General features: G+C 45.2%; 1 protein-coding gene across 1 annotated transcript; it reads left to right on the top strand.

Annotated features, from left to right (window-relative positions):
• The first annotated feature begins 301 nt into the window (after positions 1–301).
• On the top strand, positions 302–25,574 carry LOC109430936 (coatomer subunit beta). The gene is made up of 7 exons (XM_019707050.3): positions 302–455; positions 683–799; positions 16,341–17,850; positions 21,380–22,197; positions 24,228–24,501; positions 24,575–24,680; positions 25,141–25,574. The coding sequence occupies exons 2-7, from the start codon at positions 712–714 to the stop codon at positions 25,213–25,215; spliced, it is 2,871 nt and encodes a 956-aa protein (XP_019562595.1). The 5' UTR covers positions 302–455; positions 683–711; the 3' UTR covers positions 25,216–25,574.
• Positions 25,575–26,491: the final 917 nt, after the last annotated feature.

Here is a 26,491-nt window from a genome sequence, read left to right as displayed (position 1 = left end):
CAAAATTGGAACAGCCGATTTGCTGTCATCCCCATAGTTCCAATCGAGCAGGAGACCTGTCAAAACGACCAGGATTCGCCACTTTGGTATACTCGAGACACTTTAGCTTATGTCATCCAATCATTTTTCTCATAGCATTTTCAGAATCATAAGTTTTGTATGGATGAGTTCGGTGCTCTTCAAAAAATGCGCCTCAAGTGCAGTGTCTGTGTCTCTCTGTTCAGCACAGAATTTATTGGGGGATAGGAATGTACATTCCTCGATCTGAAATACACTCGCGCGCTTCCACATTTTTTCCAACGGGCTTCAAAGCAAACGTCAACAAGTCATCGCCGAATGTACTAAAATGGTACTAAAACCAAACTCTGTACACGTATTCTGGGATGTCATGAAGTGTAAAGAAAATTTGGGAAAATAATTTGTGAAATTTGCTGAAAATTTGCCGTTTTTTGAAGGTAAGTTTTGTGCACGCTAAAGATGAAGTCAGCGTGATCATAGGGAGCTAGAAATCGGTTTGTTTGCGGTCTGATTTGAGGGTAAAATTGTCGATTGAAAATGATGACAACCGAGTGGAAAAAAGTGTTGGAAGAAAGTGCTGTGCGGGTGCTCCTCTGACGATGCAATCCGTAGAATGCTGGCGCATGATGTTATGAAATTCCTACAGATTATTTTCTTGTTTTAGGAACGTTTGCGAGCATCGAATAACTCAAAATGTCGTTATCAGAAGCGTCTTGCTATACCATCATCAATGCACAGGAAACCGAGCCATACAATGAGATGCAGCTGAAGCTGGATCTGGGTAAGTTTACTAATTTTTCGTTCAGCCGATCCCTTACCATCTTTTTTTTTTTTTTTTTTCTTTGGACTTGTCTTTTCGACTGGCTAAGACCATTGGTTGGTCCATCTCGCCTCCGTTGTCGTTTTGGTGTTTTCTGGTGCTCCATTGTTTTCGATTGTCTGCTGCTGTTTCCGGGTTTAGAGCTCAGATCCTGGCTCAGATGTGGATTTGGTTCACTTTCAGGAAGTGCACAATTTGCTTCAACTCTTCTTCAAAATTCTCCAGTAGTATTGTTTCAAGGGGTTTCATATACTCAAGAGCTGGGTGTTCGACTCTTGACTGATTGTATCGTGGGCAGTCGTACAGTATGTGCTTCAGGTCTTCTGTTGTTTCACACCATTCACATTGGTCATCCACTTCCAACCCCCACATGGCTTTCCTTTCCTTGGTCAAACAGTGTCCGGTTCTGATTCTGCTGAGGGTTTTGATTTCATCCGGGTTCAGTAGAAGGTTTTTGCTCCATATCTTTGTGTAAGGTCGCTCTTGGATTTGGAAATGCCATTTTCCCTTTTCGTTTGACAGTCTTTGGTACTTTCTCGTCCACTCGTCCCAACTTCCTTGCTTGCTCACTACTAACGCATCACTCATGGTGATTGTGTTGAAGAATGTTTGAGGAAGTCTAGTTTGGTTCACTGCCTCTTGGTCAGCCTTCTCGTTTCCTTGAATACCCATGTGGCTTGGAATCCACTGGATCCGGATGTTGTTTCCACGCATTCCGTAGAACTCTTTGTAGACTTCCGCAAGCACGTAATTTTCTTCAAAGGATTTCTCGTTAAGCAACATATCGCAGGCACTTCTAGAGTCCGTGAGTATCACTGCCTTCTTGTAGCCCTTGTTTTTGATTAATTCCACCGCTTTCAGGATACCAAGGAGTTCGGCGTTCGTAATGGAAAAGTTGTTGTTGATTCCCTCGCTGATAACTTCCGAGTCAGTTTCGTCGAAGACTGCAAAGGCCACGCCCGTAGCCGTTTTGGAAGCATCGGTGAAAACCTTGTGGTGTTGCCTGTAGGTGGTGTTCATAGCTTCCTTGAATAGCGTTTGCCAGATTTTAGCGTTTGCGTTGTCCTTCTTCGGTTGGTTTTTCGTTAGTGTTGTTTTGACGACCCTATCGAACTCCACTCTTTCGAAATACCGCATTCGCATCAGGAAAGGCATTTCCCGATCCGACGGGTGGACCTGATAGAGCAGGTCTACGTGTTTATCGGCCATCTCAGTGAGGTACGACTCGTTTCCCATTTCCCTGCTCAGTGTGATGCTGATGAATTTCATTAGCGGTGTCCTGTACCACAAGGTCCTGATAAGTTCCCTTTTGGTAAGCGCTTCGATGCGCTGTTCCATTGGAAGTTGTCCGGCTTCAGCGAGCATAACGTGAACAGGAGTGCTATTTAGGAAATTCATCGCCTTGCGTATGTACGAATTTTGTAGGACTTGAAGCTTGTTCAGGTTCGTTGCAGCTGCGTTACCGAAAATCGGTGCTCCATACTCCATGCGGCTTCGGATGAGCGCGTTGCCGATTTTCACCAGGGTTTCCGGGTTAGCTCCACTGGACCTTCTAGACAGCATTTTGATCAACCCCAGCTTTTTACCCGCCTTTTCTACTACGGCGTCGATGTGTTTCCTATGTGACAAACACCTATCCAGAACGTATCCTAGGTATGGGTGTGTGTTGACCAGTTCTATCGCTTCGCCATGGACTTTTACTTTGAGGTGCTCCGTTCGTTTCCTGGTGAACGGAATTACGGCCGATTTCTGGGGACTCACTTTCAAATTTAGGACTGCTAGTTGGGCGTAGATCTGTTGTAGGAACTTGTTGCAACGTTCGGCTGCCTCTTCAACTGTGTCTGCTTTCACAATGGCCGCAAAATCATCCGCGAATTGGACCAACTCAGCGTCCTCCGAGGACAGTTCGTGCAGGGATGCAGTGTAGAGGTTGAACAGCACGGGGGATAGCGGACATCCTTGGGGAAGACCGTCCGAAACCTTCTCTTCAATTGTACCAGACTCTGTTTTTAGACGTAGTATACGACATCTAAGATACTCGTGTAGCCATGAAACGAGTTTCCCTGGTATTTTCGCCTTTACCAGTGTTTTCAGCAGCGTATCAGTGTTGACTGAGTCGTAAGCTTTACTCACGTCCAGGAAAATGACAAAAACCTCCTTCTTCGTCTCTTTCGCTTGGTGGATTGAGTTTACAACGTAGTTTATACAGGTGGATGCGGAAACATGCTTCCTAAACCCAAAGGACAGTTCTGGGATCAGGTTCTTTATTGCCGCAATTTCAGTCAGCCGATCCTTCACTACGGAGTTGATGAGCTTGATTTCCACATTCATCAGGGCAATGGGCCGCATGTTGTTTAGCTGGTTCGTATCCATCGGTTTTTTGGGAATTGGCCGTACTTCTGTGATTCTCCATGGTTCGGGTATCTCCTCCGACACGAAGACCTTGCTGAGCATTTCGCAGATTTTTTCGAGCATCTCCAGGTTTAGCTGCTTGAGTACATCATACGATAACCCGTTTGGACCTGGCGCCGAGTAGCTTTTCCTTTGGTTTAGCACACGTAGGATTTCCTCATCGTTTAGCGCCATTTCATAACCCTCCAACTCTCTGTCGGTGTTTGCTACTGGGGATTGTATTCCACGAAACTTGCTGCCGAAATATAGTTCCATGAATTGTCGACCTTCCTCCTCGGTGAGATCCACCAGCTTTTTGTGTTTCCCTGTGAGCGCTGTGTCTATTCCTTTCACAAGGTTCCAAAGTTGTCGCGTAGGTGTCGATTCGTCTATCTTTTCCGTTAACTCCCTGACGTATCCACGCTTGGTTTTTCTGACCAATTTTTTGAACAGAGCTCGCTCTTTCTGGAGACGGACATAGTTCGCTTCTGTTTTGTTTCGGTTGTATGTTCGAAGCGCTTCCCTCTTGGCCGCATACAGGATCCCGATGTCGTCCGTCCACCAGGGTTTGAGGAAGTTTACTTTTTTGTTTTTGAAGGTATACGAGGCGCCCTTCACTGATTCGTCGATTACTGACACCATTTCTGCTGGGGAGTAGATGAACTGCGGCCTGATGCTGTTTAGACGATCTACCAAGCTCTCCTTGTTGATCTTGGTGAACGTCCTTTCATTCCTCGGAATCGCATCGGTGATTTCCAATCGAATGGTCATGTGTATGCTGCCGAACTCCTCCTCTTGAACAAACCAGTTCGCTTTCCTTGCCACGCCCGCTGTAGTGAGCGTAAGGTCGATTGATGAGTCCTTCCCACCAGGGGGGTTGATTGTTGTCGGCGATCCGTCGTTCATCAGAATCAGGTTAGACTGGTCGATCAAGTTTCGGAGACTGTTCCCGCGGCTGCATGGTTTGAAGTTAGGACTCCACGAAGGGTGGTGAGCGTTTAGATCTGCACCTACGATACCCTCTCCATCCAGATGTTTCACTAGATCGAAGAACTTGACCAAGTCCTCTCTGCCTTCGTTGGCCGATCTTCTGACTGGCGGTAAGTAGAGAGATATCAAATAGACAGGGTCGAGACCTTTGGTTATCTTGACTCCGACCACCTCGAGAACGTCAAAATCCGGAAACTGTAGCTCTTCGTACCCTATTTCTTCTCGTAGCAGTATACCCACGCCACCGTATCCTTCTGGACGTCTTTTGGAGACAAAGTGGTGGCCTTTGAACGAGAATTGTTCGTTTTCTTTAAGCCAAATTTCTTGGAGTAGGGCTACTGGGATATCTTCTGATGTCATACATGCATACAGTTCTTCTCTCGTTTCCGAGCGGCGAATGCTCTGGATATTATTTTGTATGATGTTGAGCTGTTTACACGACACTGTAGCTGTCTTCGTTGGTTCTAGGGCTTTCATACTCCTGCTGTAGCACTCCTGTGTTTGTGTTGATCAGGTCCAGAATCGACTGGGCTATTTCAATCAGCAGGCGGTCTGACTCAATCACGTTGTTGGCCTCATTTACACCAACCACGATTCTTGAGTGAATCATTTTCAGTGGCTCGACCCATCTCCTCGCTGTCGTTTCGGATAGGAATTCCCTCTGCAGCTTGTGTACGAACCTCTCGAACTCCGAGGTGGCGTACGGGTTCGGTAGACATCCGTTCGGCGTCCTGCTGCTCTCGCCGTTTTCCGTCATCGGTGATGCTGGTGCTGGTTGGGCCTGTTCTGCTTCCCTTTCCACACTTCTACGTGGTGCTGGACTCCTCCGATGTCGTCCTCGTCCTGGTTGCTTCCCTGGGCTGTTTCCGGTCCCTAGACCTGCTTCTTCGTTAATCTCGCTTAGCTCCTCATCTACCGTTGCCAAGTCCGCGAACCTATTCGTCAGCTTCGGATAGACTTCTTCTGCTTCTTGGTACGTCGCGCCCTTTCTCATCCGGTTGAGGATACTCCACCTTCTAATCCTTTCCGGACAATCCCTCGCCTGAGCCTCGTGGTCCTTTCCGCAGTTGACGCATCTCTCCTGCTCTCCACATTCTTCCTCCAGATGTTTTCCCCCGCATTTCCTACACCTCGGCCTTGCCCTGCAGCTTTTCGGTCCGTGACCGAACCTCCAGCATTGCCTGCACTGTCTGACAGGGAAGATGTACCGTTCAGCTTTGAAGCAGCATCCGTAGATCCGTATGCGCTCTGGAACGAGCGATCCTTGAACCGTGATCCTTATGTTCTCGGTGTCAAATAGCTTGTTGTCTCGTCCCCTTTTTTTAATCCTCTCCACCTTTAGAACCTCCACCTCCGTTTCCACTGTTTCCGCTATCTCTTCCTCTTCAAAGCTGAGTGGTACCCCCTTAACGAAGCAGAGGGTGTGATCCTTGGGGCGCGGGTTGTATAGTTTGAGGTTCTGGTGCTCCAGCTTTGCGCTTCTGATTCTGTCGCTCTCCCTCCTGCTGCCTGCCATAATCACGAATCGGAATAGGCCGACCTTTGTGATGTCAGTGATGTTCGTGATGCCAGCTTCCCTCAACAATCTTCCTACGTGTACTGGATGCGACGGAAACCGGTTCTCCAAGTCCACCAGCTCCATCACCACCCGCAGATCTTCGACGCTGCCCGCTTCACGGTTATCTTGTACCTGTGCTGGACGGGTTGGCTCCGGTTCCCTACTCTTCTCACTGCTACTCTTGGTCTGTGATCTTGTCTTCCTTCCTTTATATTCTGCTTTTCTGCTGTCTATCAACCGCTTTATCCTGTCGTTCTGCATTTTCATCTCGTTTTTCTTGTTTTATCACTTCCTGTTTATTTCAAATTTCTTTTCTTTTTCCTCCCTCTGTTCACTTCAGGTTCTTCACAGTCTTACAATATCAATTCTAGTTCACTTTTTTCCACTCGAATTCACTTTTCTTCTCACTGTATACCGCCCTTTTTTCTCCTATATCGCTCTCGCTATGCCGCCGCCATCTTTCTCGTCCGGAGCACACCGAACTGCGCCAAGGAAAGCGGACTATTTCCCGTCCGATCCGTGCCCCTCAGTCCGGAATCCAAGGTATCTGGACGGAGCCGATGTTGACGACGACGGTTGCACCCCCAAATCCAACTTTCACTTCCTAAAAATCCCTAAAATTCCTTTAAAAGAACACTCGCACTACAAGCAACTTGTTTACACTCCTAAAGTCAGCAGCTTTTTTTTCCACAAACCTGTTGCTGCGAGCGATGAGGAATAACGAAACTCTTACCATCTTTACCGAACAGCATCTCACTGATAATGTATTTTGTCAAGTACAACAACAACACTGAATGAGCCTCTGCACGAATTTGCCCTGTCCTGCTCACTCCCATAGAAAATTTGAAAACTGCGCGCACAGTAAAAGTCACATTTGACTTTTACTGTGCGAACTGTTTTCAAGTTTTCTGTGGGAGTGAGCAGTACGCCAGATTCGTGCAGAGGCTCATAGTCTTGATCAAACTATGTTATTTACAAAGATAGTCGAAAGTCATTTTATAGGCCATTCTACATTGCAATGCAGCAACGATGGATTGTGATTCGTGATGCTACAACTATGATTTTGAAAGCTGAGAGCAGGCCAGTCCCAGTCAAGATGATGCGTCAAGAAGAAGGTTCACATTGCGGATTTGTTTTACAAGACGCAAAATATTATTTGATTTTGTAATTTATTAGTAACATCACGACACCCTGTTGGACAGGCCATATATCAGGTCAAGGAAAATCATACAACAGATATTTATAACATTGGAGGCTAGTGCTAAATTACAGTTAGGTACATACAGTTATGGTTATGACAAAGAGAAAATTTTTCACTATGACCTATCTACAATATTTTTTTCCGCCATAGGTGAATGTGTTTAGCGAGGAGACGTGCGCCTGTTGGACAAACGTCTATAAAATAATTAAATAATGAGGGGACGTCCATAACTTATAATTATGTTGTCGTTTTCTCCATTTCTTGCAACCTCAAGAACAATTAATCAAACAACATCAAATTAGACAAGAAATCATAATACCCTCAGAAAGCTTCCAACAGTGTTGTTGTTTTCTCCATTTCTTGCAACATATACAACATAGTTATCCAAAGTTTTGATCAAACAGCATCAAATTAGGCAGGGAATCATAATACCCACGCTTTTCGTACCATTTTATTGCAGAAAGGGAGAATTGACCTTCTCACCATACTAAATTTCAGCTCATTACTACAAATTTAGTACTTCAACAATTTGTGTCCGATTTCAAAACCCCAGATCTTATTCAAAAGATAATGAGTCAAAGTAACTTTGATCATACATACATACATTCATTTATTTGTTCAACATCACTAAGACAAGACATAATCAACAATAGTACGCCACAATACTCGGTTTGTGGCTGCCGCTCTCCATCCTCGGTCGCGCCCAATGCTCGCCAAGTCACGCTCCACCTGGTTCGCCCATCGTGCTCTCTGCGCTCCACACCTTCTTGTGCCAACCGGATCAGTTGCAAACACCAGCTTTGCAGGGTTGTTGTCCGGCATTCTTGCAACATGCCCTGCCCATCGTATCCTTCGGCTTCATCCTTCTCCACCACACACCGTTCTCCTGCACACCGCCGAAGATCGTTCTTAGCACGCGTCGCTCGAAAACTCCGAGTGCTTGCAGGTCCTCCTCGAGCATAGTCCATGTCTCGTGCCCGTAGAGGATCACCGTCCTTACCGTTTTGTACATGGTGCATTTGGTGCGTGGGTGAATCTTTTTCGATCGCAGTTTCTTCTGAAGCCCGTAGTAGGCCCGACTTCCGCTGATGATGCGCCTCCGAATTTCACGGCTCACGTTGTTGTCAGCCGTCAGTAAGGATCCGAGGTAGACGAATTCCTCCACCACCTCGAAAGTATCCCCGTCTATCGTAACATTACTACCCAGACGGATTCGGTCGTGTTCGGTTCCGCCTACCAGCATGTACTTTGTTTTGGAGGCATTTACCATCAGTCCGACCTTTGCTGCTTCGCGTTTCAGGCGGGCGTACAGCTCTGCCACCGTTCCAAATGTTCTTGCAATAATGTCCATGTCGTCCGCAATATACACAAATTGACCGGATTTTGTGAAAATCGTTCCCCGGCTGTTGAGCCCGGCTTGTCGCATCACACCTTCCAGAGCGATGTTGAAGAGTAGGCATGAGAGTCTGTCACCTTGTCGCAGTCCCCGACGAGATTCGAATGAACTGGGTAGTCCACCCGAAACCCTTACGCAGTTTTGCACACCGTCCATCGTTGCTTTAATCAGTCTAGTCAGCTTCCCAGGAAAGCCGTTTTCGTCCATGATTCTCCATAGCTCTGCGCGGTCGATACTGTCGTATGCTGCTTTGAAGTCGATGAACAGATGATGCGTTGGGACCTGGTATTCACGGCATTTCTGGAGGATTTGCCGTACGGTAAAGATCTGGTCCGTTGTCGACCGGCCGTCGATGAAGCCAGCCTGATAACTTCCCACGAACTCATTCGTTTTAGGTGACAGACGACGGAAGATGATCTGGGATAGCACTTTGTAGGCAGCATTCAAAATAGTGATCGCCCTGAAGTTCTCACATTCCAAATAGTCGCCTTTCTTGTGAATGGGGCAGATTACCCCTTCCTTCCACTCCTCCGGTAGCTGTTCGGTTTCCCAGATCCTGACTATCAGCCGATGCAGACAGGTGGCCAACTTTTCTGGGCCCATCTTGATGAGTTCAGCTGCGATACCATCCTTACCAGCTGCTTTGTTGATTCCATCCTCCGCTGCACTGGCGTCGTCGTTCTCTCCGTTGCCGTGGGCTCCCGTGCCTACGTTCTCCACGCCGTTCAGGTGCTGACCGAAGTGCTGCTTCCACCTTTCGATCACCTCACGTCCGTCCGTCAAGAGGCCTCCGTCTTTATCTCTGCATATTTCGGCTCGCGGCACGAAGCCGTTGCGGGATGCGTTGAGCTTCTCATAGAACTTCCGTGTTTCCTGTGAACGGCACAGCAGTTCCATTTCTTCACACTCCGCTTCTTCCAGGCTGCTAACTTTGAACATGATTTAGGTGAAAATTTTTCAAAAATATTTGTATGTGAACTTAGCCCAAAGTTGCCAGATTTTGTATAAACTTACGGCAGTTTTGCTGGAAATTGGGTCGACCAAATTTTGAGATAAGAGCGGTAATATAACCTATTTTCTATTAGCTTTCAACTGCTTTTTACCGAACTTGGCTAAACAATCTAGGAAAAAATTTATTAAGTATATTAACTTTTGATGTTATCGACCAATAGTCTGGGGTCACCCCTCAATAAAATGCATCAGCCAAAAGTTTGGGGTCACTGTCGTAAAACATGGAACAATGATTTGATAATATCTTCGTCATCTTTCATTCAATTTTAATTCTTTTTGACGTGTTTCAAAGATAATTACCTAAATTTACGTTTGATATCTTTAATTGTTCATGTTCAACGATTTTTATACACATAAAAATGTTATGTAAAGTTATTTAACACATTTCACCACATTTCAAAAAGTTTATATTCATTTTTTAGAAAATTTGGTAACTTTAGCTTAAGTTTACATACAAACATTTTTGGAAAATTTTCATTTAAATCATGTTCAAAGTTTCTTTGACTTATTATCTTTTGAATGAAATCTAGGGGTTTGAAACCGGACGTAAATTGGGGGAGATATGGGCCTAACAAAATGACATGTTTTCGAGGGGGTGAGCCCAAACTGTTAAGAAATTCTGGTTTAAAAGTACAGCATTAAATTTTTCAATGTTTGTTTGATATATTATTTTACAGAGAATCATTGTCAAAGTCGTTTAACGTAATAAGCGCATTAACTTAGGAAAGATTCATTTATTTCGTCCATCATTTTTTTGGGATTTCTAGACCCCCCTCCCCCCTCTGTCACGCTATTTGCCTATACGTAACCTCCCCCTTCCCCCAAATGATGGACGTAATTTATGAACGTTATATATATATAATTTTACAAGAATGCATGTAAACACTCCTTAAACTGAACGGCGATTCTCAAATAGCTCAAGCAAATTCCCTTGGAATTCATCTTCGAAGTAAATTCACAATAAGACAACGATTTCAAAAAAAAATAAAGGGAAATTAATTGAAAGATGTTTGAGACTATTGATTTATGTTGGGAGGACCACCCTATCCCACTACGAACGCAGCCGAAACATCCTTCGGGGCTCTTCCGCTGACAGCCGTCAGCTTGTGACAGATGTCATCGAGTTTCGGTGTGCATCGTTCTTCGTTGACCGTCATCATATAATTGCGATCGCCGGCTCGCGTGCATACACGTTTTACATAGTAAATTGTTTTATTTAATAAAGTTATGTTTTAACCCGTTAATGCGAGTCGCGCCCATAAGCATATCACGTATCGCAACAGTGGCGACGAGGCGGTAGTAAATTCGTGCTAAAAATCGCGCGTTCATCCCGAGAAAAGGCGTTCTTCGTGGATCGGTAGTAGGAGAAAATTGTGCGATGGCGACAAACAATGGCGGTAGTGCACCAGGTTCGGGAGGTCAACAACAGTCGGGCAATATCACCGACACCATTGTGCAGATCCTCCGTAATCAGCAAGCACTCATGGGGCAAATGTCGCAGCAACTGGCAGCCACCCAATCCGCCATCAAAAGTTTGTCCCGCGATGAAGTGGTACTCGATTCGCTTTCCAGTAACATGGTGGAATTCGTGTACAACAAAGAAAGCGGTAATACCTTCGATGCCTGGTTCTCCCGCTACAGTGATCTGTTTGACCGTGACGCTTCCAAGCTGGATGATGCCGCGAAAGTGCGTCTACTCCTGCGCAAGCTCAGCCCGCCGGATCACGAGCGTTATAACAGCTTTATTCTGCCCAAAACTGCTCGGGAATTCACCTTCGCCGAGACTGTGGAAAAGCTGAAGGCGCTTTTTGGTGCAACCATTTCCATCTTTCGGCGGCGCTATAACTGTCTCCAAACAACCAAGGAGGACAGTGAAGACTACCTCGCGTATTCCTGTAAAGTGAACAAGTCGTGCGTTGATTTTAAGCTGTCTGAGCTGACCGAAGAACAGTTCAAGTGTTTGACGTTTGTGTGTGGACTCAAGTCGAAGCAAGACGCGGAGATCAGAATGCGCCTCATCAACAAGCTCAATGAAGCTGAAGATCTCACACTCCAACAAGTGGTTGAACAGTGCAACAGCCTGGTGAACCTCAAACAGGACACCGTGCTTGTGGAGAACCCGTCATCAGTGAATTTTGTGGCACACAACAAGCGGAACAAACCCTATCGGTCGAGCAGCAACAGTCCTTCTCGAGATCAACCAAGAACACCCTGCTGGTCCTGCGGCGGGATGCATTTCAACAAGGATTGCCGATTTCGCGACCACAAGTGCCGTGATTGCGGGAAGCAGGGTCACAAAGAGGGGTACTGCTCCTGTTTCTCTTCGAAGTCATCGTCTGGCGCGTCAAGTTCAAAGAAGCCAGCACCGAAGAACAAGAAGAAGAAGCGAAACCAGTCAACGAAAACAGTGACAGTGCAGAACATCAGTCAAGGCCGGAAGTTCATCGACGTCAAGCTCAATGGTGTTCCTCTCCGGCTGCAACTGGACACGGGATCGGATGTGTCGATCATTTCGCACCGTTCGTGGATCAAGCTCGGTCGACCAAAAGTGCAAACAGCATCATGTCAAGCAAGAACAGCGTCTGGAGAGCCTCTGGATCTGGTCTCGGAGTTGCACTGTAGCATTACCCTGAACAACGTCACGAAGGAGGGTAAGTGTTACGTCGCCGCTCCTAACGTCCATCTAGACATTTTAGGGATTGACCTCATGGATATGTTTGGATTGTGGAACCAGTCCATCACGTCGTTCTGCAATCAAGTGACCACCGAGGAAACCCAAGAAGTCGCTGACCTCCGTGCCCAATTTCCGAACGTTTTCACCACGAAGTTGGGCTTATACAACAAAACTCCGGTTCAGTTGGTGCTGAAGAACAACCCAAAACCGGTGTTTCGACCCAAACGACCGGTAGCTTACAGCATGGAGAGCGCTGTGGAGGAAGAACTTCGACGGTTGGAGAGCCTGGATATACTGAAGAAGGTCAACTTTTCCGATTGGGCGGCACCGATCGTTGCCGTCCGAAAGCCGAACGGGACGGTTCGAATATGTGCGGATTTCTCAACAGGCCTGAATTCCGCGTTAGAACCGAACTGTTATCCTCTGCCGTTGCCCGAGGATATCTTTACGAAGATGGCAAATTGTCGATATTTCAGCCACATTGATTTATCGGACGCATACCTCCAGGTTCCTGTCGACGAAGCAAGCCAGCAGCTCCTCACCATTAACACCCACAAAGGCCTATACCAGTTCACCAGGTTATCGCCCGGCGTAAAATCTGCTCCGGGGGCCTTCCAGCAGATAATGGACACCATGCTCGCTGGTCTCACGTTCACCGTTGGTTATTTGGATGACGTTCTGGTCGGAGGACGTACGAAGGCCGAGCATCAACGAAATCTGCAGAAAGTTCTCGCTCGCTTGCAGGAATTCGGCTTCACGGTGCGCATCGAAAAATGTAGCTTCAGCATGCGTCAAGTGAAGTACCTGGGCCAAATACTGGACGGAGACGGTATTAGACCAGACCCGGATAAGGTGGCGGCCATTGTCAACATGCCACCCCCACACGACGTACCCACTCTTCGGTCGTATCTGGGTGCCATAAATTACTATGGGAAGTATGTGAAGGAGATGCGCACTCTTCGGCAGCCGATGGACGAGCTGCTAAAGGCGGAAAACAAGTTCAACTGGTCATCCGCCTGTCAGAAGTCATTCGATCGTTTTCGAGAAATTCTTCAATCACCGCTGCTGCTCACACACTACAACCCATCAATGGACATCGTTGTGTCAGCGGATGCGTCATCGGTCGGGCTGGGAGCCCGCATTGCACATAAGTTCCCCGACGGATCGGTGAAAGCCATCTACCACGTGTCTCGAAGCTTGACTGCAGCGGAAACAAATTACAGCCAAGTGGAAAAAGAAGGCCTGGCCCTTGTGTTTGCCGTGACTCGGTTCCACCGGATGTTGTTCGGTAAAAAATTCACCCTAGAAACCGATCACAAACCGTTGTTGCAGATTTTTGGCTCTAAAAAGGGCATTCCCACCTACACTGCAAACAGGCTTCAAAGGTGGGCCCTGACACTTCTACTCTACGACTTCGAAATCTGCTACATCTCCACCGACAGCTTCGGGCATGCGGACGTATTATCAAGGCTAATCAACAGTCACGTGCGTCCCGAAGAAGAATATGTCATCGCCTCCCTAGAGCTGGAACACAGCATACGAACAACCATCAACGACTCGTTACAAGCTTTCCCGCTCTCGTTCAAGGTCATCCAGGGGGCAACTAAAAGTGACGACTGCTTACTGCGAACCATTCGTTTCGTCAATGAAGGTTGGCCGTCGAACAAAGGAACTATCAGCGACCCCGCAACCCAACAGTTCTATCTTCGTCGTGAACATCTCTCCATCGTTGCTGGATGCCTCATGTATGGTGAAAGGTTGGTCATTCCGTCAACCTGTCGGAAGAAAGTGCTGCAGCAGCTGCACAAGGGGCACCCTGGTGTGGAGCGTATGCGCTCCATAGCTCGTCAGTATGTTTATTGGCCAAATATCGACGATGATGTGTCCCGACTAGTCCGTTCCTGCAACGAGTGCGCCAGTGTAGCCAAGACAGACCGGAAAACGAATCTGGAGTCCTGGCCCAAACCAGCGAAGCCGTGGCAGCGCCTGCACTTGGATTTCGCCGGTCCACTAGATGGGAGCTATTTTCTCATCCTGGTCGATTCGTTCACAAAGTGGCCAGAAGTAGTTCGAACGAACAACATTACTACAGCGACAACCTTGCGAATACTCCGTGGCATCTTCGCAAGATACGGACAACCGGAAACATTGGTTACCGACAACGGAACTCAACTAACCAGTGACAAGTTCGAAGCATACTGCTCAGCAAACGGGATCGTCCACCTGAAAACTGCTCCATATCATCCGCAGTCCAACGGACTTGCGGAGCGGTTCGTGGATACATTCAAGCGAACCCTCAAGAAAATCACCGCAGGGGGGGAAACCCTCGACGAAGCCATCGATAGTTTTCTGCTGTGCTATAGATCAACACCGTGTCGAAGCGCTCCAGATGGAAAGTCGCCTGGGGAGCTAATGTACGGAAGGCCGATTCGGACATCCCTGGAACTCCTTCGGCCACCGACACCGTACAATGAACCATCCAAGGACCAAGCCAAGCAGTTCAACCGGAAACACGGAACAAAAGCTCGAGAATACCATCCCCAAGATCTCGTTTGGACCAAAGTCTACTCTGCAAACACTTGGACCTGGACACCTGGAAAAGTGATCGAACGTATCGGTAGTGTGATGTATAACATTTGGCTACCATCGAAGCAAAACCTGGTTCGGTCCCACTGTAACCAAATGCGGAAACGTTACGAGTCCGAACCCGAAGACAACACCCAACTTAGCAGTACACCGATACACGCTCAAGTTCCGCTAGCGATTCTCCTGGACAGCTGGGGCCTACGCAACACAATACCTGAACCGGAAGTAGAAAGTAGTCAGCCAGTATCTCCTTTGCCAGCTGCGCTACTCGAGGACCTGCAGCCGGTTCCACAACGTCGTCAACGAACTCCCCAAACCAATCTACAGCAACAATCGATTCCTACTCGCCAGTCTTCAAGAGTCCGAAGGCTGCCTGTGAGGTACGAGCCGTACAGCCTTTATTAACAGGGGGAGGTGTTGGGAGGGGTCTGGTACGTTTGGCATAAGGCCGTTTGGCATAAGGACATTTGGCATAAGGACGTTTGGCATAAAGGACGTTTGGCATAAAGGACGTTTGGCATAAAGGACATTTGGCATAAGGGACATTTGGCATAAAGGACGTTTGGCATAAAGAATATGTGAAATATGTTTTCCCTCTGGAGTAAAATTAAAGAACAGCCTTCAAGGGAAAGAAGGCAAACTTGTTGTTGGTGCATTATATTGGATCTCTTATTTTCGAAATAACCTTTTGCTTCCCTGAATTTGATTTTTTTCGGAAGGGGAATGTTCCTTCTTTTGCATATAGGCTGTTCTTCATCGATACAAGCAATTGAGATTCCGGTAATGGTTCTTTCCAGCAAATCATCCTTGTCTGCATATTATATCCATAAAAGTTAATGCATTATAATGTATTATCCTTCTTTTGTATACTTATCCTTCTTTTACGTTAAGTATGTAGTTCACTTTTTACTGAAATCATTTTATGCCAAACGTACTTTATGCCAAATGTCCATTATGCCAAACGTCCTTTATGCCAAATGTCCTTTATGCCAAGTGTCCTTTATGCCAAGTGTCCTTTATGCCAAACGTCCTTATGCCAAATGGCATTATGCCAAACGGCCTTATGCCAAACGTACCAGACCCGTTGGGAGGACCACCCTATCCCACTACGAACGCAGCCGAAACATCCTTCGGGGCTCTTCCGCTGACAGCCGTCAGCTTGTGACAGATGTCATCGAGTTTCGGTGTGCATCGTTCTTCGTTGACCGTCATCATATAATTGCGATCGCCGGCTCGCGTGCATACACGTTTTACATAGTAAATTGTTTTATTTAATAAAGTTATGTTTTAACCCGTTAATGCGAGTCGCGCCCATAAGCATATCACGTATCGCAACAATTTACTTATACTTATAACTATAAGGCTGACACAAATTCCGATTTTCTCTAATGTCACTCCCCCCTCGGAAAATTTTTGTCGGAATTCGACATTTTGAGGGGGGACACAAATAAATTATTTAGGAAATTTAAAAAATTTAAAGTGAAATTAGAGTCGTCGAGAAAATGTATTAACAAATCCGATGAGTTTGACGATTATGCCTAATTGTTTGGGTATTTTTTCATGAAATACGTTTATTATTTATCATCTCCCCCCTTGACGAGTCAACGAGCAAAGTGACAAAAGAAGAAAATGATAGTTGTTCCGGCCTAAATGACTATTGAAAATAAACCCAAGCTTTTATTTATTTTTTTACAGAAAAAGGCGAGTTGAATGTGAAAATAGACACGCTGAAACGAGTGATCCAACTTCTGCTGAATGGGGAACGCCTACCGAGCTTGTTGATGACCATCATCCGGTTCGTGCTGCCGCTGCAGAATCATACGATCAAGAAGCTGTTGTTGATCTATTGGGAAATCGTTCCGAAGACTTCTCCCGATGGCAAACTGCTGCAGGAGATGATTCTGGTGTGCGACGCCTACCGGAAGGATCTCCAGCATCCGAACGAGTTTCTTCGGGGATCAACCTTGCGATTTTTGTGCAAACTGAAAGAGCCGGAACTTTTGGAACCACTGATGCCAGCTATCCGAGCTTGCTTGGAACACCGTCATTCGTATGTTAGGAGAAATGCCGTACTCGCTATATTCACCATCTACAAGAACTTCGAATGGCTGGTTCCGGACGGACCGGAATTGATTGCCAACTTCTTGGACACCCAGCAGGACATGTCTTGCAAGCGAAATGCCTTTCTCATGTTGCTCCATGCCGACCAGGAGAGAGCTTTGAACTATTTGGCATCGTGCCTGGATCAGGTCAACAATTTCGGGGACATTTTGCAGTTGGTCATTGTGGAGTTGATCTACAAGGTGTGTCATGCCAATCCTGCCGAGAGGTCCCGTTTCATTCGATGCATTTATAATTTGTTGAACTCATCTTCGAATGCAGTTCGTTATGAAGCAGCTGGAACGCTGGTTACACTTTCGACGGCACCGACGGCCATCAAGGCCGCCGTCAGTTGTTACATCGAACTGATTATCAAGGAGAGCGATAACAATGTGAAACTGATCGTACTTGATCGTTTGATTGCCCTGAAGGAGAACGAAAACATGGAAAGGGTCATGCAAGAGCTGGTAATGGACATTTTGCGCGTTTTGTCCGCTACGGATATTGAAGTCCGTCGGAAAACGCTGACACTTGCCATGGAACTGGTTTCCTCGAGAAACATAGAAGAAATGGTGTTGGTTCTGAAGAAGGAAGTTTCAAAGACCCACAACATTGAGCATGAAGACACGGGAAAATATCGCCAGTTGCTGGTTAGAACCCTTCACAGCTGTTGCATCAAGTTCCCCGATGTCGCCGCAACGGTAATACCCGTACTGGTCGAATTCCTCTCGGACTCTAACGAGCTAGCCGCAGCCGATGTTCTCATTTTCGTTCGGGAAGCCATTCAAAAGTTCCCGCACCTTCAGGAACTGGTCATCGAAAAGCTCCTAGAAGCTTTCCCGGCTATCAAGTCGTCGAAAATTCAACGGGCGGCCCTCTGGATTCTGGGAGAGTATGCCACCTCGGTGAAGGACATCATGGACGTGATTGCCATCGTTAACCAAACGCTCGGAGAGGTACCGATCGTCGAAGCAGAGCAGAGACGGCTGGCCGGCGATGAGAATGAAAACGATGAAAACAAGGCACCGAACGCAGGGGCCGTGCCGAACAACAAGGTCACCTCGGATGGAACCTACGCGACGCAGAGTGCTTTCAGTGTGGCTCCGTGAGTATCTTTATAACCATTTTCATACTCAGATTTTTCAAGTGATTGAACAGCAAATAATGTATACCAGCTAGGGATTTTCTAAATCATTATTGCCCGCTAACTACAAGTGAGATCGAATTGTTTTTATGAAGCCGAGACTCACTCTCGCACTCCGCATACCTATCAGGTAATCAGGTATCAGTAGGTCGGCTCCAGAGGCACTTTCTCCTTAATTTGGTTTTTTTTGCCATCGCCATGAATACGACTCTAAGGACTGTTCATTAAAGAAAGTGGACACCTGTTTTTCAATAGAAAATATTTATTTTCGAACAAATTCATAAGTTTATTTTTTATTTAATACAATCTACATACATGTGGCCGAATTCACGAGAGTTTGAACATTTACTTCGCATTTCTGAAGAACGCTCGGACTTTCCTTTTGACACCTCCCATTAGATTCTGCACAACTTTCTCCGTAACTTTTCGTTGTGCCGCAGACCAAATTTTCTTGAAGCAATCAACAGAGCTTGCTTCTCTTCCATCTTTCTTGAGATGCCGCTTAATTATTGTCCAGTAGGGAATCGCGCCACTTGGGCGATGGCTTCTATATTCGTCTGTTTTCCACTAAAACTCAGTCAAATTTGAACTAATTGACACAACTTTTGGAATGTGGTGAGATAGGTATAGTATCTACCCGTGTACAACATTTCAAGTCAATTAGTTCAAAATTTACTGAGTTATAGTGGAAAACAGACGAATATAGAAGCCACCGTCCAAGTGGCGCGATACCCTATCTTTTCACAGGACGCAGTTCAGGGAAGTTTGGTGGATTTTGGCATTTTTCGACAAAATCCACTTTTTCCGTCTTGAGCATCTCTAGTGCAGAAGAAATGTAATGAGCGGATGCTAAATCCGGTCAAAAAATGAAGGATCCGTATGTTTTCGATAGATGGGTAGAAGTCGTTTTTTGATGCATTCCTTTATGTTATTTTCACCGTTGATTTGTGAAATACGAAGAACTGTTTAAGTCGCATGAACAATTGGCTTACCACACCTAAAACTTTTTCCCAAATTTTTAGGTTCTGATGTACCCTACATCATCCAGCACATCTGGATGCACATCTCAGCGTTGAAAAATTGCGGTACCGGACCGGAAGTGATACTAGTACACAATTCTCAAAACGACAACTTTTGGAACACCATTTGTGCAGAATTCATTTGCTAATCGCTAAGCTAATCCAACCCATCGCTCAAAATTTCTCACTTTTTTCGTTTTCTTTGAACGTGTTGCCGAAGTGAACAATGTTTTTACACACTGAGCAAAAATTCACAATTTTTTGTTTAGTTTTAACTCTAAACTATTGGTAAAGATGTCCACTTTCTTTAATGAACAGTCCTTATTCATCATTGATCCGAGGGAGAGGGAAAGGAATAAGGAATAGGATAGGGAAAAGTAAGGGAATAGCATCGCCATAAACGTATAAGCGTACCACAGTGTGTTCACACAGCGCTCTGAAAAGGGGTCTATTTCGTTTGGCATAATACCCGTTTGACATAACAATAAGTGAAGTGGCATTCATCATTTTCATGTGTTCATGTAAAATATGTGACCTTCAACAGTAGAATGAGCGTGCATTACTTGGGCTGACCATATTCAACTTCATTTGTATTTAATGGGGCAGGTTCGGTGTAATACTAGATTTGTAGTATTTGTAGTAACAACGAGCTAAATTTTCTGTATGGTGTGGTGAAAAGATAAATTATCCGTCTCTGCAATGAAATAACACATGGGTATATGATTTACTTACTTCGAGCTCTTTTTTTTATTTCTTTATTCGGGGATTTTCTGCCGTAGGCAGGTTCAACCCGGGTCATAGAAAAGCAAAACAAGCCAGAGGACTGCAGAGGAGCTCGCCTGAGAAAAAGAACTACAGAAGTACCTATTCCTTATGAGCTAATGTACAGAGCTCCATCGATGTGATTTAGCATACTTGCATGAGAACAAATTGGATACAAATTTAAAACGCAAAACAATTGGTACATCATTGAAAGTTTTTAGGTTGCTTTTTAGTAAATTAAAATTTGAAACGGACCATAAACACGAATTTTGTAAACAGGGACCGACTGCAAAGTATCACATAGTGCTTGAGGAATCACGATTAACTATTACTAAAAGTTGAACATGGCAAAAAGTTAAAATAAAGGCCTGCATTCTTAATGAAGCACATCAAAGCGGCAAGTGCTGATGAGTCATCTCTGAGGGCATCGCGAATACTTCCGGGGATCCCATAAATCTGCCGGGGTCCTTTATAGGCTGGACAGACGCAGATGGTATGCTTGACCGAGTTGTTTATCCCACAGATATCGCAAGTTCTGTGGAAAGGTATCCCTCCCAGGTTGTGGGAAGCCCTGGTGTGGCCCGTTCGTAGTCGTGAGATGAGGACTTGTTCTTTTTTAGATTTCAAGTCCGCCCAGGCGTTGGTGCTCTGCTTAATTTTCCGCAAATAAGTCCCACGGTAGTGGGCCCATTCGCTCATCCAGGCGTCTTGAATAGATGAGGAGATCCAGCGTTTTAATTCCAGCAAAGGAATAGTTGTTTTGCAGCGAGAGCCAGAATACTCGGAACCAGCCAAATGATCCGCCATTTCATTCCCAGGGACACCACAGTGTCCAGGGATCCACAAAAAGGTGCTTCCTGGTGGGGCTTGTTTGATGGTGGCTTGAATCCAAGGGTGACGGGGGGTATTTGATTGCAGAGCTGAGAAGCAACTGGCCGAGTCTGTGATAATCACGAGAGGCCGGTCCGCAGATTTAGTTGCAGCGTGGAGGATGGCCGCCGCCTCGCCGGAGAACACTGAACATTGTTCCGGGAGGCTAAGGCTGATCGCAAGGTTTTCTCCAGCTATCCCAATTCCAACACCCAGCGTCGAGAGCGAGCCGTCAGTGAACCTTTTGTGATGATCGCTATACTGCCGCCACTCGCATAACAGTCCCATCTTTGCTGGGTTTCCTATTCATATGGGACTGTTTTGCGAGTGGGGCAGTATAGTCCGTCCGAAGGAGTTCCGCAACTGATAGTCGCAGACGTATGGACGTGTCCCCAGCTCTAAAGTTTTCTTTAATTCTGTTGTCGAAGTGTAGTGTGGGGTTTCGCCAGTACAATTCACCAAACCACAAGCACTTCGCAATTGGTGGGAGTGCCTCGACTAGAAGAGGAGGTCTATTATTACTTGAAGTGCGTTCAGCAATGATGGCAGCCTTGCAACAAAGTGTTGCGGTGCTGACACGATGTCGGAATGGGAGTAACCCGGCTTCGACGCAAGCTGCATCCGCCGGCGTACTTTTGGTTACTTTGTTGTTGTTTTCTCCATTTATGGCCTCTTTACAACACATTTACAACATTATGACAAACGGCTATTGTGCCAAACGACTGTTATGCCAAATAACTTTGTGCAGAATAACTTTATGCCAAATGGAGTAGACTATCTGTAAAGAAATGCAAATGCCATCGATATAGTTGTTGTTTTTCTTATTCCTTCAATTTCAGTGTATCCAAAAAGGTGGAACGTCCGCCTCTACGCCAATACTTGATGGATGGGGATTTCTTCATCGGTGCTACGCTGGCATCCACGTTGACTAAGTTGGTGCTGCGATTTATCGATTTGGAACCGAATGAGAAAAAGCAGAACCGTCTCTGCACAAGCGCCATGCTAATTATGAGCTCGATCCTTCACCTGGGGAAATCCGGTTTGCCAACGAAGGCCATCACCAACGATGACATGGATAGGATTTTCCTCTGCTTGAAGACACTTAGCCAGCGTACGCCCGAGGTGGTGCACATTTTTAAACAATCCTGCCGCGATGCTCTGGCCGGTATGCTGAACGCTCATAACGCCGAAGAGCAGCAAACGCAGAAAGACAAGCAAAAAACGGCCGCCAAGATACAACCGGATGATCCGATTGCATTTACCCAGTTGTCAAACGGCAAGAATGACCAGTTGGGCGAAAACGTTTTTGAGTCGAGTTTGAATCAGGCTCTTGCCGGAACGAAGAGTACCACTCTGTCCGATGTGGCCTCGCCCAACAACAAGCTGAACAAGGTCACTCAGCTGACGGGATTCTCCGATCCGGTGTACGCCGAAGCCTATGTCCACGTAAACCAGTACGACATTGTGCTGGATGTGCTGATTGTGAATCAGACGAACGATACGCTGCAAAATTGTACCCTGGAACTGGCCACGGTTGGCGATTTGAAGTTGGTGGAACGACCACATCCGGTTGTACTGGCGCCGCATGATTTCTGCAACATCAAAGCCAACGTTAAGGTGTCGTCTACGGAGAATGGAATCATTTTTGGAAATATCGGTAAGTGAGCCTTTTATGATGTTTATCCGTTCGCGGCATCGCGAACGGATGGACTCATAGGCTTTTGTTGTGATTTTTGTTCTGCCACGGCGGAGGTTCTATAACAGTGGTGCTCATCCTGCGGCCCTCCAAGCCTTCAGATGCGGCCCGCGGAGTACTTTAAGACGAATCGAATTTTTTGAACGATTATTTGAAATAACTCGTTAAATCTATTAAGAAATCAAACAAAAAAAAAAATGCTGATCAATTTTCACAGTGTTGAACACAAATTGAATGATAAATAAACAAAAAGAACAATCCGTTCTGGTAAAATTCGAAATCGCAACTCCGAAATATTTCGGCATTTCAGCTAAGTCACAAAGCCAGCTTTATATAACTTTTGGATATATTTTGGAGAAACTCCAGGAAACATTATTGGAGAAAAAATTTAAGCAACTCTAAGTGAAATAAATGGAGAAACTCAAATCATCCTAGAGAAAATAAACCTAAAGAAACTCAATGAGAAAGTTGTGGCGATACTGCATGGAAATTATAGGAGCATCTCCTAGAAAAATGTTCTGGTGTCACTCTAACAGAAATTCCTTAAACAACTTGAGAATAAATTCCTCGAGCAACAAAAAGATAATTTTCAGGAGTAACTACAAACAAGATTCCAGGACCAACTGCATCAAGACACAAAAGATGTCTAGAACGCCTGAGGAAAATTTGAAGCAACTTATGCAGCAACTTTAGAAGATAATGTTAAAGAAATTTCCGGAAACAATTTTTTAAAATCTAATTTTTGAAGAAGTTTAATGATGAAGTATTTCATCAACTTTAGAAGAGACTTATGGAAAGAATTTACTAAAATCTTCAAGAAACTCCTGGAACATTTTCGGAAAAATCCGGAAGCTATTCTAGGAGAAATTCTTGGAAACGATTAATGAGGCATTCCTAAAGTAACTTCGGGGCAGTTCCAAAGGCAAACCTGAGAGAAGTTCTTGGAGGTGTTCCAAGAGAATTCTAGAAAAACTAAAAGAAACTTCAAGAAACTTCTCGAAAATCTTCTGGAGCAACTCCACAAGAAATTTCAGGAGAAAATCCTGCAAACCTTTTTGGAGCGATTCAAAAGAAATTCTTGTAAAAGCTGCTTGACAAGTTCTTGAAGTGGCTTCAAGGCTATTCTAGGGGCAACTTCTAAATTGTTTGTTTGAATTTCAATTTGAAGCTCAAACGTTTTTCTCAACCAAACTTATGAATCTAAATTGAGCATCAGATTTTTAATAAATATGCTTTAGAATTGTTATTTTGTTGTTTTTGTGCATGGATGTTTTATGCGGCCCGCAGGTCGATCCCGAGTTGCAAATTTGGCCCGCGATATCCTCCAGCCTGAGCACCACTGTTCTATAACAACTGCTTTACTATGGGGCTGTCCATTAATTACGTAAGGGAATTTTTACGATTTTTCGACACCCCCTCCCCCCTTGAAAGATTTTTTGTATGACAACCCAATTTTTTTTGTATGGCGCGTAAGTTTTCTTTCTTCCCCCCATAAATCCTTACATAATTAATGGACAGCTCCTATGTATAAAGTGGCATTCAAACGAACGATTGTGAGTTCGACTATACATACACAGACTGTAGCAGGTTATAGACAAGTTAACGTTTTGATCGAACCGGAATAGGGCTAATTGCGATTTATCTGACAAATACCATCTTGTACCGACTTTTCGAACCCTCTAAGCAGAATATCCTCTTCGAATGAGTGTAATCAGTTTCGTACCTTTTAATTCCGCCCTATGTTGCTTATCCTTTGACAGATACGCGTATTTCCAGTGGATAACTGACACTGAGGAAGATTACAAGTGATAGTCAAAATACGCGTATCTGTCAAAGGATAAGCAACATAGGGCGGAATTTATTATAAGGTACTAAACTGATTACACTCATTCGATGACAGATACCACTTGTTTTGGTGGAATATGAACTCACGATTCCGTATCGCTAGTCCGGCGCTTTATTTTTATTTTATTCTATTCCTTCTCTCCCAGTGTACGACACCACCGGATCATCCAACGTTGTAGTGTTGAACACCATTCACATTGACATCATGGACTACATCCTGCCCGCCAGCTGTACTGACACCGAGTTCCGCTCCATGTGGGTCGAATTCGAGTGGGAAAACAAAGTATCGGTGAACACCACCCTAACCGATCTGCACGAGTATCTAAAAATGCTACTCAAATCGACCAACATGAAGTGTCTCACGCCGGAGAAGGCCCTTTCGGGACAGTGCGGCTTCATGGCTGCCAATATGTATGCCAGGTAAGATCGACAGATGGGAGGATTCAAGAAAGAGACGTGCTAAATACATCACAAATGTTTATATCTATTGCAGATCGATCTTCGGAGAAGATGCTTTGGCCAATTTGAGCATAGAGAAGCCACTGGATCGCCCAGATGCACCTGTAACTGGACACATTAGGATACGTGCTAAGAGTCAGGTATGAATTCCTTGAATAGTCCTTAAGGTGAAACGGGACGCCGTGTTATTTTTCCTATCTTGCCTCTCTTTCTAACAATTTGCCTCGCGATTTTAAAGATGGTAATCTCGAGTTCTATCGCACTGAAGATGCTGAAAAACAATCAGCATATGCACTGCAAGTGAGCATACACAGTGATAGGTTTTTGTTGCAAAATATGAAGTAGAATCTGAGATTACCATCTTAGTAGCAACAGAGCAATATTTCCCCGACCGTCCCGGATATTTCCCCGACCGTCCCGTTCGCCCTTAAAATAGTGGGCAACGCAACTTAAATTTTTACCATTTCCCATAACCTAAATCACTCTCAATGAATATTCGGTATTGTTTTTATGTAAAAATTTAACCCTATCTTTCACTTGCATGACGACATACAACAGGATGGAGAACTTCTGTAACGCAAAACCTTCTTGTTCTTCCAGGGCATGGCTCTCAGTTTGGGCGACAAAATCAACCATACCCAAAAGTGTCTGCAGGAGAAACCAGTTGCGGCTTAGAATTTGTTTTCTTCTGAACTATTTTATCTCTCGTTCGGAGCTCGTTGCTATTTTCTTGGTTTTCCGAGTTTCAACGACCGATCGTACTTTTGAGGGACAGCGCGAACGGAACATAGTGTGTAGAAATTCATTCCTATACAATATGCTTAGTATTAGAACAAAAATCAACCTTCGGATAACGTGCAAAGTGACTATATTACGCAAAAGGTAACTTTTCAGCAAAAAATAATACAAATACACACAGAAGCATAGCGGAGCAGATTTACAAATTCAGCAGTCTGGTAATTAGAAACTCATGCATGAAGTTATTGTTTACGCAAACTATTGACTATTAATATATATTCCCAAATATGCGAAAATTTGGACCAAATAGTTATAGGAAAGAAACGTCCAGTGAATAGTACAGGAAAGAACAGTTACCACTTGATGGGTTTAATCACCGTTAACGAGTATATCTCTTTATTGTTGATATTTCTCGGTGAACGAATAAAACAAACTTGTTTTTAGCGTGACGTTTCGGCCTAATCACATTTCGGCCATCTTCAGACGCCTAAAATTTTATTACAAAAAACACGAAATTAAAACATTAACATAGCACAATTTTTCATTTAACATTTTTTCACCCCACAACTCACAATTTGATCGCCGCAGCTGATGCTACCTCCTATCCAGCTGGGAGATCACGTACCACTGTCTAGTAGGGTACTTTGCGGTTGTGGTGCGCGTCCTCTCTCGTTTCCTCTTCGTCGTCTATCGTTGTTCGTCACTTGTCGCAGCTTAAACACTAACGCATTGTAGTTCGTGTTGAACAATCCACACTCACGCTGGAGGTTCACTGTATTGGCTTCCCCTGCCAGCTTGATGTGGAATGTCTCCGCGACTACTCTGCTCTCCTGGTCGGCGATTCGTTCAATTATTTTCGTCTCGTCAAAATTAAACACATGGCCGTCACATAGCGTGTGGTGCGAGCATACAGCGGGTGAGTGCAGAACAACTCGATATGGTGATATACAGGCGGTATGTGGATGACTGTTTTTGCGTTGCACGGAGGGAACACGTTGATCGAATCTTGGAGATTTTCAATGACTTCCATGATAGGCTGCAGTTCACTGTGGAGAAAGAGGAACTAGAGCAAATCAAGTTTCTAGATATCATGGTAACGAGAAAAGAAGGAATCCTTGAGAAAACGTGGCTACCAAAACAGACGAAGGGACGGTATCTGGATTTCGGAAAGTCCGTACTCCCACAAACGCAACACTGCGATTGCCCTAGTGGA

This window comes from Aedes albopictus, chromosome 1 (assembly GCF_035046485.1).
Source record: "Aedes albopictus strain Foshan chromosome 1, AalbF5, whole genome shotgun sequence".
NCBI classification, from domain to species: Eukaryota; Metazoa; Arthropoda; class Insecta; order Diptera; family Culicidae; genus Aedes; species Aedes albopictus.
Note: the sequence above shows the minus strand (reverse complement) of the source record. Positions and strands in the feature narration are given on the sequence as shown.